The 14970-nt window shown below is 42.4% G+C and overlaps 1 protein-coding gene across 6 annotated transcripts in view; it reads right to left on the bottom strand.

Annotated features, from left to right (window-relative positions):
- Nucleotides 1-2169: 2169 nt before the first annotated feature.
- LOC106570077 (sodium bicarbonate cotransporter 3) overlaps nucleotides 2170-14970 on the bottom strand; it is a 66033-nt gene continuing 53232 nt past the window's right edge. For 5 of the 6 annotated variants that reach the window (XM_082961089.1, XM_014142041.3, XM_082961093.1 and 2 more), the window contains 15 exons: nucleotides 12745-12919; nucleotides 11905-12038; nucleotides 10962-11207; nucleotides 10582-10687; nucleotides 10322-10483; nucleotides 9897-10010; nucleotides 8855-9016; nucleotides 8472-8597; nucleotides 8004-8129; nucleotides 7521-7589; nucleotides 7095-7268; nucleotides 6738-6875; nucleotides 6455-6561; nucleotides 5594-5704; nucleotides 2170-4793 (listed from right to left, as the gene is read on the bottom strand). In XM_082961089.1, the coding sequence (XP_082817215.1) occupies nucleotides 4709-4793; nucleotides 5594-5704; nucleotides 6455-6561; nucleotides 6738-6875; nucleotides 7095-7268; nucleotides 7521-7589; nucleotides 8004-8129; nucleotides 8472-8597; nucleotides 8855-9016; nucleotides 9897-10010; nucleotides 10322-10483; nucleotides 10582-10687; nucleotides 10962-11207; nucleotides 11905-12038; nucleotides 12745-12919 (2035 nt within the window). In that variant the 3' untranslated portion in view covers nucleotides 2170-4708. The remainder of the gene's footprint in view (nucleotides 4794-5593; nucleotides 5705-6454; nucleotides 6562-6737; nucleotides 6876-7094; nucleotides 7269-7520; nucleotides 7590-8003; nucleotides 8130-8471; nucleotides 8598-8854; nucleotides 9017-9896; nucleotides 10011-10321; nucleotides 10484-10581; nucleotides 10688-10961; nucleotides 11208-11904; nucleotides 12039-12744; nucleotides 12920-14970) is intronic. The other variant, XM_082961091.1, reaches the window with a different exon arrangement.

The following is a 14970-nucleotide window of genomic DNA, read 5'->3' on the forward strand; positions in this document are numbered from 1 at the left end:
TGCCACAGCTCGCATTGATGTGCCATCCTGGATGAGCTGCACTACCTGAGCCACTTGTGTGGGTTGTAGACTCCGTCTCATGCTACCACTAGAGTGAAAGCACCGCCAGCATTCAAAAGTGACCAAAACATCAGCCAAGAAGCATAGGAACTGAGAAGTAGTCTGTGGTCCCCACCTGCAGAACCACTCCTTTATTGGGGGTGTCTTGTTAATTGCCGAAAATTTCCACCTGTTGACTATTCCATTTGCACAACAGCATGTGAAATTTATTGTCAATCAGTGTTGCTTCCTAAGTGGACAGTTTGATTTCACAGAAGTGTGATTGACTTGGAGTTACATTGTGTTGTTTAAGTGTTCCCTTTATTTTTTTGAGCAGTGTATATATATATTCCTTGTTATTATTTTTCTATTTCTATATTTTTTTCTCTGCATTGTTGGGAAGGGTCCGTAAGTAAGCATTTCACTGTTAGTCTACACCTGTAGTTTACGAAGCACGTGACAAATACGTTTTGCAATAGAAAATGAAAACAAGTTTGTTATTGGTCACTTTCCCTCCGTTTCAGTCCGTTTTCTTCCATTTGGTGCATTATGAACAAAACCCTGTACTATGTTCTCTCACACTGATTCCCACCTAACTGTGCTACACTTCACAGTTCTGCGATCTGGGACATGGAGGATCAGGAGAATGGGAAAGTTGTCGCTATGTACCCTCCTGTCCATCAACTCCCCACCTCACTTCACCACAATGTTCGAGAACAAAGTCTACAAAGTGCTGAAAATCCCCAAAGCTGCCAAATATTACCTTTTTAATATAGGGATATCATTTTGATTAAACATGTTAAATTTCACCTTCAATCTCAATTTCTTTAGTCTGGTGTTTTTCTTTAATCTCTACACTACAGAATAATGCCTTTATCTCCTGAACAGTTTAAAAAGCTCTAGCTGAATCCAAAATCACCCTGTTCCCCTCGCCCCTCTGTTTTCGCATTCACACGCACCTCCACCATATGCACAAGTGTCCCAAAACTGAGTGACTGAAAATTATGGGGGGTGTAGAAGCTAATTGGACCCTCCGATAGCCACTTTGACTGAATCTGCAACACTGGCTTCCAGTGGTGTAAAGTACTTAAGTAAAAATACTTGAAAGTACTACTTATTAAGTAGTTTTTTGGGGTATCTGTACTTTACTATTTATATTTTAGACAACTTTTACTTCACTACATTCCTAAAGAAAATGATGTACTTTTTACTCCCTACATTTTCCCTGACACCCAAAAGTACTCATTACATTTTTAAATGCTGAGCAGGACAATAACATTTTCTAATTCACAGACTTATCAAAAGAACATCCCTGGTCATCCCAACAGCCTCTGATCTGGTGGACTCACTAAACATATGCTTTGTTTGTAAATTATGGCTGAGCATTGGAGGGTGCTCCTGGTTATCCGTAAATAAATAAAAACAAGAAAATTATGCTGTCTTGATTTGCTTAATATTAGGAATTCAAAATGATTTATACTTTTACTTTTGTTACTTAAGTATATTTTATCAATTACATTTACTTTGGATACTTAAGTATAATTAAAACCAAATACTTGAAGCAGTATTTTACTGGTTGACTCACTTTACCTTGAGTCATTTTCTATTAAAGTATCTTTACTTTTACTCAAGTATGACAATTGGATACTTTTTCCACCACTGCGGCTTCAGAGCGAAGTGGTATCCCATAACGCACTGCATTATTGAGTTTGCGCAATTTAACACAAATGAATGGAGGCTTTCCTAATTATGAGTCACCTGTAGTTATTTGTGTCTGATTTCGAGACATGACACGTTACATCTGAAATACTTCCCACATTAAATGCTTAACTGTTATCAAGGTTTTTTATCGTGTAAAACGTCAGGGGGAATTATTTCATTTGAATGTCATGCTTGTTGTATTATTTAAATGTCGAACATGAATTGCATCATTCAAGTCAAGGGTGTGTCCTGGAGTTGATGGGTTTATTTGATCCCTTCGCCACTCTTGAAGTCACCCTGCGAGTTTCGTCAGCAACACGTGACAAATGAGAGCCCTCCGAGAGAGTTGGTAGGGGTATGGGATTCACCGTAGGTATTGTACTGATGGTGTGCTTTGCGCTTGGCTTAAATATGCAAAGAGGAACAATAGACATTTCATTTACTTTTAATTGCTTTCCATCAACACTTACAAAAAATAGTTTCCACCCTACATGTTCTTATCGCATTCAACAACATATTACAGGAGAATGTTCTGTGCTTGACTGACAGCAGTTGTGAGGTCAGTGTAATACATGGTCCTAAACAATACCCTGTTTCTATGGTACAGATCAGAGCCATATATTATTTATGGTAAAGATCATATAATACAGATGGAATCCATTGCACTGCAATACCATTTGTGTTCTACAATGAATTGTACCTACTGCATACATATAGTATTACAAATACCAAAACAACATTTGTAATGACTTAAAATAGCCAACATTTTACCAGAATTGTGTTCAAACAAAAATTGCAACAATGCACATTTACATTTTTGTTAAAAGAAATGTGTTTGGCGAAATGCATTCGATTTCTGTAATTTTCATTAGTGATATTGAAGTTACAATAATTCTGTGCACATTCACTGATATTGCATGTAAAAAAATGACAGTGCATACCATTCGTGAACAAACACTACATCTGTGACATACAAACACATACAGTACATTATTGACAAAAATGAGTATGATGAAGTACTAATGAGTACATATTTGTCATGTAATACATCAGGTTAGTTGTCGGGTTGGGTTGAGGACATTCAGAGCACTACCGCATTCATATTTCACTTCAGTTTCAACAGATATGAACAGCCTGTCGATATGCCGTCCTAGCTTGCTCGTCTCTCTTACGCATTTTGGGCCGTGTGTGTGTGTGTGTGTGTGTACTACCTGAACATTAACACTATGCCTACAGTATGAATAAAAGACAAACAAAGAGCATTCACAAGGCACGTAAGCTATTGTCTGTATAATCAGCTACACACTAATAGTCAATAGAGGAGACACACAACGTGGATGGGGTTCGACAAACTCCCCCTAGACAGCTCAATAGAAACATCACTCCAGACATTGTATTGTACTGAAAACTCGTCTATTATTGCTAAAACAGGAGCATGTGTGCTAAGCAAATGAGAAATATATAATTGCATTTTACAGATCATTTTTTGAAATGACATCTGCAATATTGAACTTACTGATACGGTGTACATTGTGACTCACAAGTATCAAAACTTGTACAGCATAAATTGTACAATATTGTGAGAATACAATTTGACTGCACCGAATAATGTTGTTCATTGCTTTTAGAAGAAATCTGACGGCACATGACTTTTTTGTTCACTTTCCTATTTATCAAAAAATAATTGTCCCAAGAATAATAAATCCAACAATACACAAATAGGTTATAATATTGAAATACTGTACGAATAGTGACAGACAAGTGATGAGTGTAAAGAACTTCCCACAATCAGAAATCATGTTGATTCCAAAGTTGTAACTTTTTCTAGACATTTGAGCAACAGTTCTGTGGATCTTCAGATTCAATGGTTTTTAACTCAATTCAGGCCTGTGCACTAATTCCTACAGGCAAACAAATCTAAAGTGCTTATTGTAGTATTCATCCCATCACTTTCTTAACCTTAAATTAGTATTTCAGAAAATGTTCCATTAAAACATACAACAGAAAGCACACAATTCCACTAAAACAGCATAACAATGACATATACTTACAAAAAAAATATTCTCAGTTGAACAACTTGATCTGAGCAGCAATACCAATACTGAGAATGTAACTTGCAGAGTATACAGTACAGATACAGTACAGATACAGTACAGGGGCAGTGAAAAGATGTTGCCACTCCAACCTTTGTCAATGTTTCACAAGCAAGAAAGATTATGGGCTATAGGCGTCTGAATGTCTACATTCTTCTTTTGGTTTGCAACAGTTTAGATTTAGATGACCAGTGTCTAGTCATGATGTAACCAGTTTGCACTGATGAAATCACAGCAATAACAACTTGAATCATCATGGCTTGACTGACATCTGTTTTTGGAGCTGGTGTAGCTGGTTTGTGTTTAGTACATTGTGGAAAGGATAAATATATATATATATATATATATTTTTTTTTCGACAGACCAGAATAGCTCACACATGACGTGTGCCAAAAAAAACAGGATGCAAATGTGTTTCTCTTAATTGGTAATAAAATATAACTTAAAATGTACATGAGAAAATATACCTTATATAATACAATTAAGTAAATTTACGCATACACAACAATTAAAGAAGATTCCGCATATGTGTGATGGTGGTGGCCCCATCCTTTGGCATCTGTGGCAGTGGGTGGGAAATGATTGGTTGACATGGGGTTTCGGTAGGCAGTGTGAGTCTGGTTCATTCATGTCCCGGCAATGTGCTCGCCACTACAGGGCAGTCAGTCCTCTGTGCACTGGGGGGGCCTCAAGACCCCCATAGCTACACTGGACCACTGGAGGTCACTGGAGCTCAACTGTTGACCCAGCAGACCCACAAAAGGGGCTTATTTTCCAGAGACCAGTCTGATTGCTCTGCTCAAGTCCTAGCTTGCTCACTGTACCAGGGTGGCCCTCTGTGGTGTTAGGTGGGGGGTAGGACAAGGTCTCCTCCATCACAAGGCAGTCTCTAAGGCTGAACTCTCTCCTCCTGCCTCGGTAGTGTCCATGTTGACTCTAACACAGGCTACCTTCTCCTGGCTGCCAGAGACGAGGGAGGGAAACAGATGTGAAGAGAAGCATCAATGGGCTGGTTGTGCTGTGCTGGGCCAGGATATCAATGTGTCAAGGATGAGCAGGAAATGTGTTTCTGATGTAAGTGCAATGCTGTCTGTGAAAGTGTCAGACGGCGATGCTAAAATTAAACTCAAAGCTCATACCATGCTCTAAGAATACACGGTTGTTAACACCCTAGACTTAAAGATGGCGGGCTCACGTGTTAAAGTATGTTGTTCTTAACCATTATAATTGGGACGGAAGGATAAAATGTGGCAGCACCCAGTTAGATCCTCAGGACATGTTAGAACCTCAGGGCAAAGCCTCTTCAACGCTTTGCTTTTATATATTGTAGGCAAATATATCTGTAGGCAAATACAATATTCAGGAAAATAGAATGTGTTCTTGTTTTATGGAAAAATCCACACACAATTCAGATCTCACAACATACATGCAACTGAAAATTATGCAAGTTATGGCACAGCAAAAGCAAGATCTTAATACTCTCATTACATACAAATGGGTAGATTGTCCTTATCATACCTATTCATTCATGGAATAGTCACAGAATTAAGTAGATTATTTAGTTATATTAGATTCGTTACTGTACATTAGAATAGTCACAGAATATAATAGAATTATATGATCTACAAGGGGTAAGTTATCAATGTGATCTTGTCTTGATGAGATTTCAGTAGACCTGAGGTGTGTCTGGAAAAAGGCTCCTCCATTTTCAGGACAAAGAGGGGTGACAGCTAAAGGCGAGTCGTCGTCGGCATAGCTACCTTTGGCTACGCTTCATAGACGGGCCGAAGTCGGCGCTCAACGCCACTGCTTTGCATGCCCCGCTTTTGGCCATTTCCTCAGAGATATTAACATTGCTGAGGTCACATGAGCTACATGCAGCGAGGAACAAGACAGAACAAGGGAGGGGAGACAGACATGCATGCATATGGATAAGGTAAACAAACAAAAAATTGAAGCACACAGGGCTACTTGGCACCAGTTCTCAGTCAAAGCGTTTCTCTGTCATTGTATCTTGCACTAAAAATATGTAACAATCGCTTTGGAGGCAATTGTGACTCTTGGATGGTTGTCTGGGGTGAGTTCTCTATGTAATCAATGTGTACATTAGTCATTAGTATTCACATGGTTTTAGAGCCTTTTTACCTTGCCATGATACTATAGAGCAGTATGTATCATCATAACAATCCCCCCCCCCCCCCCCCCCCCAAAACACAATAAAAAGGCATCATCTACAGGTATAGTAAATAGCCAAGTTACGATTTTGGCCATGCGCTCACTGATGTTACTGTATATTACTGAGTAGGGTTAAAACTCAGCACGTGGGCTGGCTATATCGGACACCCACCCCTACCGCCTCTTCATCCATTGGGAGGGTATGAGCGGTTATTCTGTACGATCTGTTCAAGATAAACACGTTACAGAACTAACATCACCACTGTTACCTTTACGTTGCAATACCAAGAATGTAGAGATGGAGATTTTTGTTGTTGTTTTATAGCATAATAAAATGATATCATCAAATCATACTTAGATAAAGCCAAAGAAAAGCGTGCCCTTCATTTATCTATCCAGTGTAATGTTTTGTATTGTACTCCTGTTGCATGGTGGGCGGCACTCACCTCCCTGAGAACGTTTTGACTGGGATCTTGAGCAGGTTCCCACCATCATAATGGACCTTCACAGAATTCACGCCCACCTGTTCTACGAGCAATAAAGCCTGGGCCTCCTGGGACCAAGGGGACAAGCGGAGAATTACAATCATGTGTACCCATGAGAGTGCAGTCAAATTGACATCGTCTGAGCGGCTTTGCCCGATCTAGTTTGATTTCTGTGGGGCCAAGTCATGTTAGCGTGCTAGACGGGGGAACTAATGGCTTTAAAGTGTGTTACACTGTGTGTTACCCGTTTCTCCCTCTCCTTCTTCTTCTTGTCATCCTCTTTCTTCTTCTTGCTCTCGGGCATCAAGTCGTCCAGATAGCTGAGCTCCCTCTTGGTAAAGAAAAAGTCGAGAAGCTTCCGAATGAAGACGAGGGCCAGCACCTTTAAGCAAAAGCAGGATATTTTAAGAGGGAGAGAGGAAGCAAACGAACTACACAGACCCATACACACGGTTTTAGATATTTTCATGTTTACAAACACCCTTGTTGGTAGACAAGATATCACATTTCTCCAGTTTGTAAATGTGGAGAGTGATATTAACCACGGAGAGATAGATTGATGGCAGTACTACTATAAAACATTTCTCTCTATGGGTATTACCATCATGGGGAAAACGACAGCGGCTGCGGAGGCCTTGATGACCCACAGCAGTATCAGGCAGGTGAGCTGCACCAGGGTGAACACATGGACCTTCCACAGGGGAACGTAACGCAGGTAGATCAGGTCGGGCTGGTGCTTGGCTGGCATACCAAACAACTTGATACGGTCAAAGAACTAAGAGAGAGGGAGAGGGAGAGAGAGAGAGAGATGTGAACATTGTACTGAGCACCATTCATCATCCACTTCACATTTTTGTCAGGAGACACATTTGAAATGAAAGAGTTCAAATGCAATGACATGTTTTCTTGATCAAAGGGAGTTTCATTACAAAAGAGTAAGCTCATCATTACAGACAAGGCATTGCTTTACTGTTAAAGATCCAAATCTATGATCATATCTTCAACTAATCATTGAATATAATCTCACCTGAATGCCTTTGAGTGAAGAGGCTCCCATGTAGAGGAAGACCCCGTACAGCACTGGCATAGGAATGAACTGGAGGTTGGGGGAGAAAAGTTGAACATACAGTATATAATGACAATAATAATAATTTCAAGCGCCTTTTAAAAAATCATCCATGTCACCATTTCAACTGTAAGGTGAACACATAACATTTACATTTTAGTCATTTAGCAGACGCTCATATCCAGAGCGACTTACAGTAGTTAATGCATACATTTCATTTCATGCATTTATTATAATTTCTTTTTTTTGTACTGGCCCCCGGTGGGAATCGAACCAACAACCCTAGCGTTGCACACACCATGCTCTACCAACTGAGCCACAGGGAAGCCTGTGAGTCAAACTGCTTATCATTCACATTGCATTAGGGGTCCAGCGCCCATTGTCTTATATTAATGATCCATCAGATTTTTTAGAACACTTTTCTAAAACCCAAAGAGCTGTCACCTTGAGTGCGGAGGTCATGAAGACAGAGCAGCCCATGAGGACAAAGATCATGAAGCCGGTGACCCTCTGCTCTCTGATGCCCAGGAACTTGGGCTGTTCTCCTGGCGCAGAGCAGCCCGACTCCACCTTTACATTTGATTAGATGAATATCTGTTATATACTCAGAGAAACACATTACTTTTCAAACAAAAACCCAACCCACAACTAATCACTTACAACAGAGGTGTCAAACTTAATACCTCGAGGGCAGAATGTCTGCTGGTTCTTGTCATTTTCTTTTAATGTGTCCAGTTAAGCCCTAGACAACCAGGTGAGAGCAGTCCCTAACTAATTGATGGCCTTAACTGATCAATGAAGTACAAGGGAGGAGCAACAACAACAAAAAACGCAAACACTCTGCCCTCCAGGAATTGCGTTTTACACCACTGACCTATAACGAATAAACAAAGACTGCAGCAGGCTGCCAACCTTGAGGCTGTTGACGTGGGAGATGGAGAGCACGGTGGCGGCTACGAACCAGGGCAGGCCCATGATGGAGCAAACCCCCAGCATTACCGCCACCACCAGCAGGTCCAGATGGTAGCCACAGCCTTTCTACATGATGGAGAAGAGGGGGGGAAGAAGAGGATAAAAAGTGATTATAATATACTATAGTTGGGAGCACCAAATGGTACACAGTGAATACGCTTCATGGAAACACTAGCTACATTCAACACAGTGAACGATCATATAATGGACAGAACTAGGAAACAGAACAGCATTGTAAGAAATGTGTCTGTTCCACCCACCTTGACAATGGAAATGGAGTCTGTAGACTACGGAAGTCTATGCCATAACCAGCGCTTGCTCACCTTGAGCTTGTGCTCCTTGCGGTTGATGATGACGGCGGTGATCTGCTGGTCCATGAAGATGAGGATGGTGCAGAGCAGAGCGGGCAGCGCCGCCACCAGCAGGGTCCACCAGGGGTTGGGGCCCAGCGGGGAGATCAGCCAGCCGCGATGCTTGGAGGTAGGCTGTAGACCAGAGCATAGAGTTAGCTTTTAAACCAATGCTAATAACTTGCAGTCAGGCTATAGTTTTCGAGTTAAGTTTATTTGTCATATGCACAGGAACACATGGTGTAAACAGTACAATGAAATGCTTGCAGGTCCCCCTCTCGACAATGCGACAACAATAAGAATAGAAAATAAGTAATAAAAATGTATATAAAGAATAGAAGCTCAATAGAAGCTATAAAAAAAAATAGAATACAAATTTAGCAGCGGTATAAATACAAGGAAGGCACATTGCAATATTTACACGTGTACCGGGGAAGGGAGATATGAAGTGTGTTGTGCATTATTCAACAGAAGTCCAATAACAGCAGTGGTGTGTGTGTGTGTGGCTTGAATGTGTGTGTGTGCCTGGGAGTGTGTGTGTGTATATATATGTGTTTGTATCTGCATATGTGTGGGCTTGTGTGAGTGAGTAACTCAGTGAGTGAGTGACTGAGTGAGTAACTGAGTGAGTGACTGAGTGAGTAACTGAGTGAGTAACTGAGTGAGTAACTGAGTGACTGAGTGAGTGACTTTAGCTATAATGCTAAGGCTAGTAGCTAGCTATCGCGTTACACCGGATAGCCTGCCGTGGTGCTTGGAGGTGGGTTGCAGCAGGGCAGAGAGTTAGCGTCAACGCTAAGGCTAAAAGAAAGCCATCCCATTGCCCTAGACAGATCTGAAAAGGTCAGTGTCCACATTAGCTTACTAGGATCACTACTGGCTCAAGTATCAGCCCAGGATAGATATCATTGCCGTCATCAGTATCACATGACATGTTGATATGATCAGTACGCCATATGGCAGTACGGCGTCTTTTGAACGCCTACGCAGAGATACAATATCAGAAGAGTCCTACCTCAAAGCGGTCGGGTACGTTGAGTTTAGGAGAGGGGATGCCCATCAGATAGTCCACCAGCACCATGATCATAATGGTCAGAAACACAGCAAAGTCACTGATGGTGGAGCGTACCTGCACAACCCATAATAATGACATTACATAAACATGGTAATGTGTAAACAACAAAACCATTATAATTCACTCAGTGGGAACACCCACACACAGTAGCTAACGGTAACAGCAAAGCGTGAGACATATTGTGTGGGAAGAATGTGATGACCTTGAAATTAACTGTGAATGTTGTTGCAGCACAATAAACTTTTAGAGGAACACACACACACACACACACACACACACACACACACACACACACACCACACCCACCCACCCACCCACCCACACACACACTAGCTGTACGCCCTGATTGCAAGTGAATAACACACCTTTGTAGGGAAGTATCGCTCGGTCTTGATCTCCTTGAGGAAGGAGGAGAGGAAGAAGGTGGTGAAGAAGAGGATGATGGACCAGAAGAGGACATCTGGGATGTAGGGGCCGTGGTGACCACAGGCAGGACCAGAAAACTCTCCATGGAGCAGGTTACACATCTGGCAAAGAGTGTAAAGGGTCAGAGAAATACACAGGCTCAACAGATGTTTTTGCAGTGTGTGTGTGTGTGTGTGTGTGTGTGTGTCCTCTGACTGACCGACACGTTGAGGCTGTTCCAGGAGATAGTGTCTGGTGTGTGTCCTGTCCGATTCCACGTCTGCAAGATCTCAGTGGAGGTGTTGGCTGGTGGAGAACACTGACACCTGAGTCAAGAGAAGAAATCTTACACACTCCATGCCTTACACTCCCCACACCACCACCATTTCCCCTTTTCCATCTTTGGGCGCGAGTCAGTGGTAATATCATCTAAAACACTGCAATCCAAATAGAAAAGGTACATTTCCTGAATAAAATGTGTGCTTGGTCAGCTATCAAAACGGTTTTTCTTTCTTCTTTTTTTTTAAGGCAGCAGAAAAATGGCAGTGCCCACTTCCCGTGGCTTCTGCCCTCCACCGAGGCTCTCTAACCCAGACTCACGAGTAGAGGGTGAGGTTGTCCAGCTCGTTGTGCATGTTGACGGGGTAGTGTTCCCCCAGGTGGAAGAGCTTCTCCAGGGCCTCGTAGATGAAGATGATGCAGATGAGCGCGGCGAAGGCCTCCTCTGTGAAGCGGGTGATGTAACAGACCAGGGAGCTAGCGTCTGTGGCCACCAGGACCAGGCAGAGGAAGGCCGTCCACAGGCCGATGCTGGTCCTCAGAGACAGGTAGGACAGGCCGTAGTCCCTGGGTAGGAGAGGAGAGGAGTTCCAGATTCAATAGTAGGGCTGTCAAATCATTAAACAATGTAATCGAGTTGACTCGCAGGATTCTCTGCGATTAATCGCAAATTATGAATTTGCTCAAAGTGAGCTGTAATTTAAGATTTTTCATACAAAAAAACATAAGAATATTGATCTCTTGATTTTATCTAAAGCAACGGTTAGAAAAATTTGGTGAATTAAGAAAGCACACTTTATTTAACCTCAATATAAACTTTACAAAGCATTGTACTGTAGATTTTAGCTGTATATATCATGTATTTTGGATGTTTTCAGTGTATTTTCACATTAATATCTTATTAGGTACTGCAAGCAGTGAGCTCAAAGCATAGAGGTTATGACAGTTGTAGGGGAGGCGCCATCACTCGGACCATGCCTTATGAAATGATTGAGGATTCATCAATGAATGACCTTGAGCCTGTCCCAACTTCTTTCATAACTAGTTATGGCCCTGAGTTTTTCCTGACCATGTGACTTGACCAAGAAAAACTCCAGGCACTTGATTTACTGTGCATGTACACAGTACATAAAACTCAGGGAGTTACTGATCAGAAACAAATTAGAAATCCCCAAATGGCAGGCGAGCTTGTACTTGCAGATTGTTACCACCAGAGGGCCACAGTGCAAATGACAGTGAAACCAGGATATGTTTGCACACTCACTTGCAAAACTTGAAGAGGATCTTCTCGAAAACTAGGACAGGCCCCGTACTGCCCAGTATAGTGAGGGGCTGCCCCGCAAACAGAGAGAAGGCCACTCCTGTGAGGGATGCCCCAAACAGAGACTCTATGGCACTCTGTAGCAAAAGAAGAGAGGGAGGGGAAGGAGTGAGAAGGGGAGGAAGAGGAGGAGGTGGTAAATACATAAGAGGAAACCAGAGAGAGGGAGGTACTAAGGGGAATAAGGCAAAGCGGACAGAACACCCCACACAACATAGCACATCAGTTTAAAGCGACATTCCATCTCCGGCTGCCTAGCATCAGACCGTGTAGATAAACTGCTTTACTTCTTCCAGCCCGTCGGCCTGTCTGTTCTTATATCCCTCCGCCACTGGCCTTCTAATGAGTTTACTCAGACGCATCACACACCCCGGCACGCTGACGCTAGCTATGCCAACAGTCTCCCTCTGGAGTTACTGTAGGGTTTGTGTGTGTAACTCATTGTCAGGATCAAAGCATGGAGACAGTATGTTGAGTAGCTCGCAGTGAGGAAGAGGGACACTGTCTAAACACATGCGATTTGCTTATAGTGATATGATTCCTATATGCTTTTAGTGATATTTCTATATAGTAATAAGCAAATAGGGTAAGAACTTTAGTAAGACCTTTTGGTAAACGTATACATAATTAGTGCAAGGCTTACATTGACTTGTAGCAGGGTTAAACCAGTTTCACCAGGCAGATGAGTGACTTGCATACATTATGGGATACAGCACAGATAGAAGACAGACTGCTGTAATCGGAGTGGCATTCGTTGACACTCATGGACAAGGACCCACTCACTATGTTTCCCTTGGTGGCCTCGCCCAGCAGTCCTCCGAAGGTGATGACCGGGGACATGCAGGCGCAGTAGAGGAACAGGATGGAAGCCAGACACTGCAGGTTAAACGAGTCCCGAATGTCGCTCCAGTAGAACGGGGCCTTCCGCTTTATATCCATCACGAGGCCTCCAAAGATCCTAGAGGAAGGGCAAAACCACAACGCTTTACAGCAGGCTAACTAAAGTAGCAGGATTATACTAGTGTGGTGAAGTAACCCAGAGGAATCCCAGATTACATCCGTAGACATCTGGATTAGGTTTTTTGGACCATACAAGCCACTGGGCACACACCTGTTGAGTCAACGTTTTCCACGTCATTTCAATGAAATGACATTGAACCAACGTGGAATAGATGTTATTGATGTCTGTGCCCAGTGGGAACACATTATTGGACTCCGAGATAACTCTTTTTGGATCTATAGGGCTCCCAGAGATTTGTTAGGACCCACAGATAACTTTACAGAACATCAGTGTTGCACGGTGCACCAAAACCTAGGTACTTTCTGATACTGTAAAATGAGAAACAGTTCAGTACTAGAGCTTGTTACTTTCGGTTCTTCTACCAAATGTGTCTCACGTCGTACACTGACTGAGATGATCAAGCCTGTCTAGTAATATGTCGACTGGGCCAGCAGCCTAACTTTCCAGCACGTTTGGCGTTCCAGTTCGACAATGATACTGACCAAAAATATAAACTCAACATGCCACAATTTCTAAGATATTACTGAGTTACAGTTCAATATAGGAAATCAGTCAATTGAAATAATTTCATTAGGGCCTAATCTATGGATTTCACATGACTGGGAATACAGATATGCATCTGTTTGTCACAGACACCTTAAAAGAAAATGGGCCTCAGGATCTCGTTACGGTATATCTGTGCATTCAAATTACCATCAATAAAATGCAATTGTGTTTGTTGACCATAGCCTATGTCTGCCATGGAACATTTCTGGGATCTTTTGTTTCAGCTCAGTACACTGAACAAAAATATAAACGCAACATGTAAAGTGTTGGTCCCATGTTTCATGAGCTGAAATAAATGATAGAAGACATTTTCCATACGTTGAAAAAGCTTGTATCTCTCAAATTGTGAGAAATTCTCCTTTTCCAAGATAAATATATCAAATCAAAATGTATTGGTCACATAGACAGATGATATTGAGGGTGTAGCGAAATGCTTGTGTTCCTAGCTCCATCAGTGCAGTAGTATCTAACAATTCACAACAATACACACAAATCTAAAAGTAAAAGAATGGAATTAAGAAATATATAAATATTAGATTGAGCAATGTCGGAGTGGCATTGACTAAAATACAGTAGAATAGAATACAGTATATACATATGAGATGAGTAAAGCAGTATGTAAACATTATGTAAACATTATTAAAGTGACTAGTGTTCCATTATTAAAGTGGCCAGTGATTCCATGTCTATGTATATAGGGCAGCAGCCTCCAAGGTGCAGGGTTACGTAACCAGGTGGAAGCTGGCTAATGATGGCTATTTAACAAGGTCTGATGGCCTTGAGATAGAAGCTGTTTTTCAGTTTCTTGGTCCCAGCTTTGATGCACCTGTACTGACCTTGCCTTCTGGATGATAGCGGGGTGAACAGGCAGTGGCTCGGGTGGTTGTTGTCCTTGATGATCTTTTTGGCCTTCCTGTGTCATTGGGTGGTGTAGGTGTCCTGGAGGGCAGGTAGTTTGCCCCTGGTGATGTGTTGAGCAGACCGCACCAACCTTTGGAGAGCCCTGTGGTTGCGGGCGGTGCAGTTGTCGTACCAGGCGGTGATACAGCCTGACAGGATGCTCTCAATTGTACATCTGTAAAAGTTTGTGCCAAATTTCTTCAGCCTCCTGAGGTTGAAGAGGCGCTGTTGCCACTGTCTGTGTTGCTGGACCATTTCAGATCGTCATGTGCGCTGAGGAGCTTTCCACCACCTCCACTGCGGTCCCTCTGCTGTTTCCTGAAGTCCACGATCAGCTCCTTTCTTTTGTTGACAATGCGTGAGATGTTATTTTCCTGTCACCACTCTCCCAGGGCCCTCACCTCTTCCCTGTAGGCTGTTTCGTCATTGTTGGTAATCAGACCTACTACTACTGTCATCTGCAAACTTGATGATTGAGTTGGAGGCGTGTGTGGCCACGCAGTCATGGGTGAACAGGGAGTACAGGAGGGGGCTGAGCACGC

The sequence above is a fragment of the Salmo salar genome, chromosome 14 (genome assembly GCF_965601325.2).
Source record: "Salmo salar chromosome 14, fSalSal1, whole genome shotgun sequence".
Lineage (NCBI taxonomy): Eukaryota > Metazoa > Chordata > Actinopteri > Salmoniformes > Salmonidae > Salmo > Salmo salar.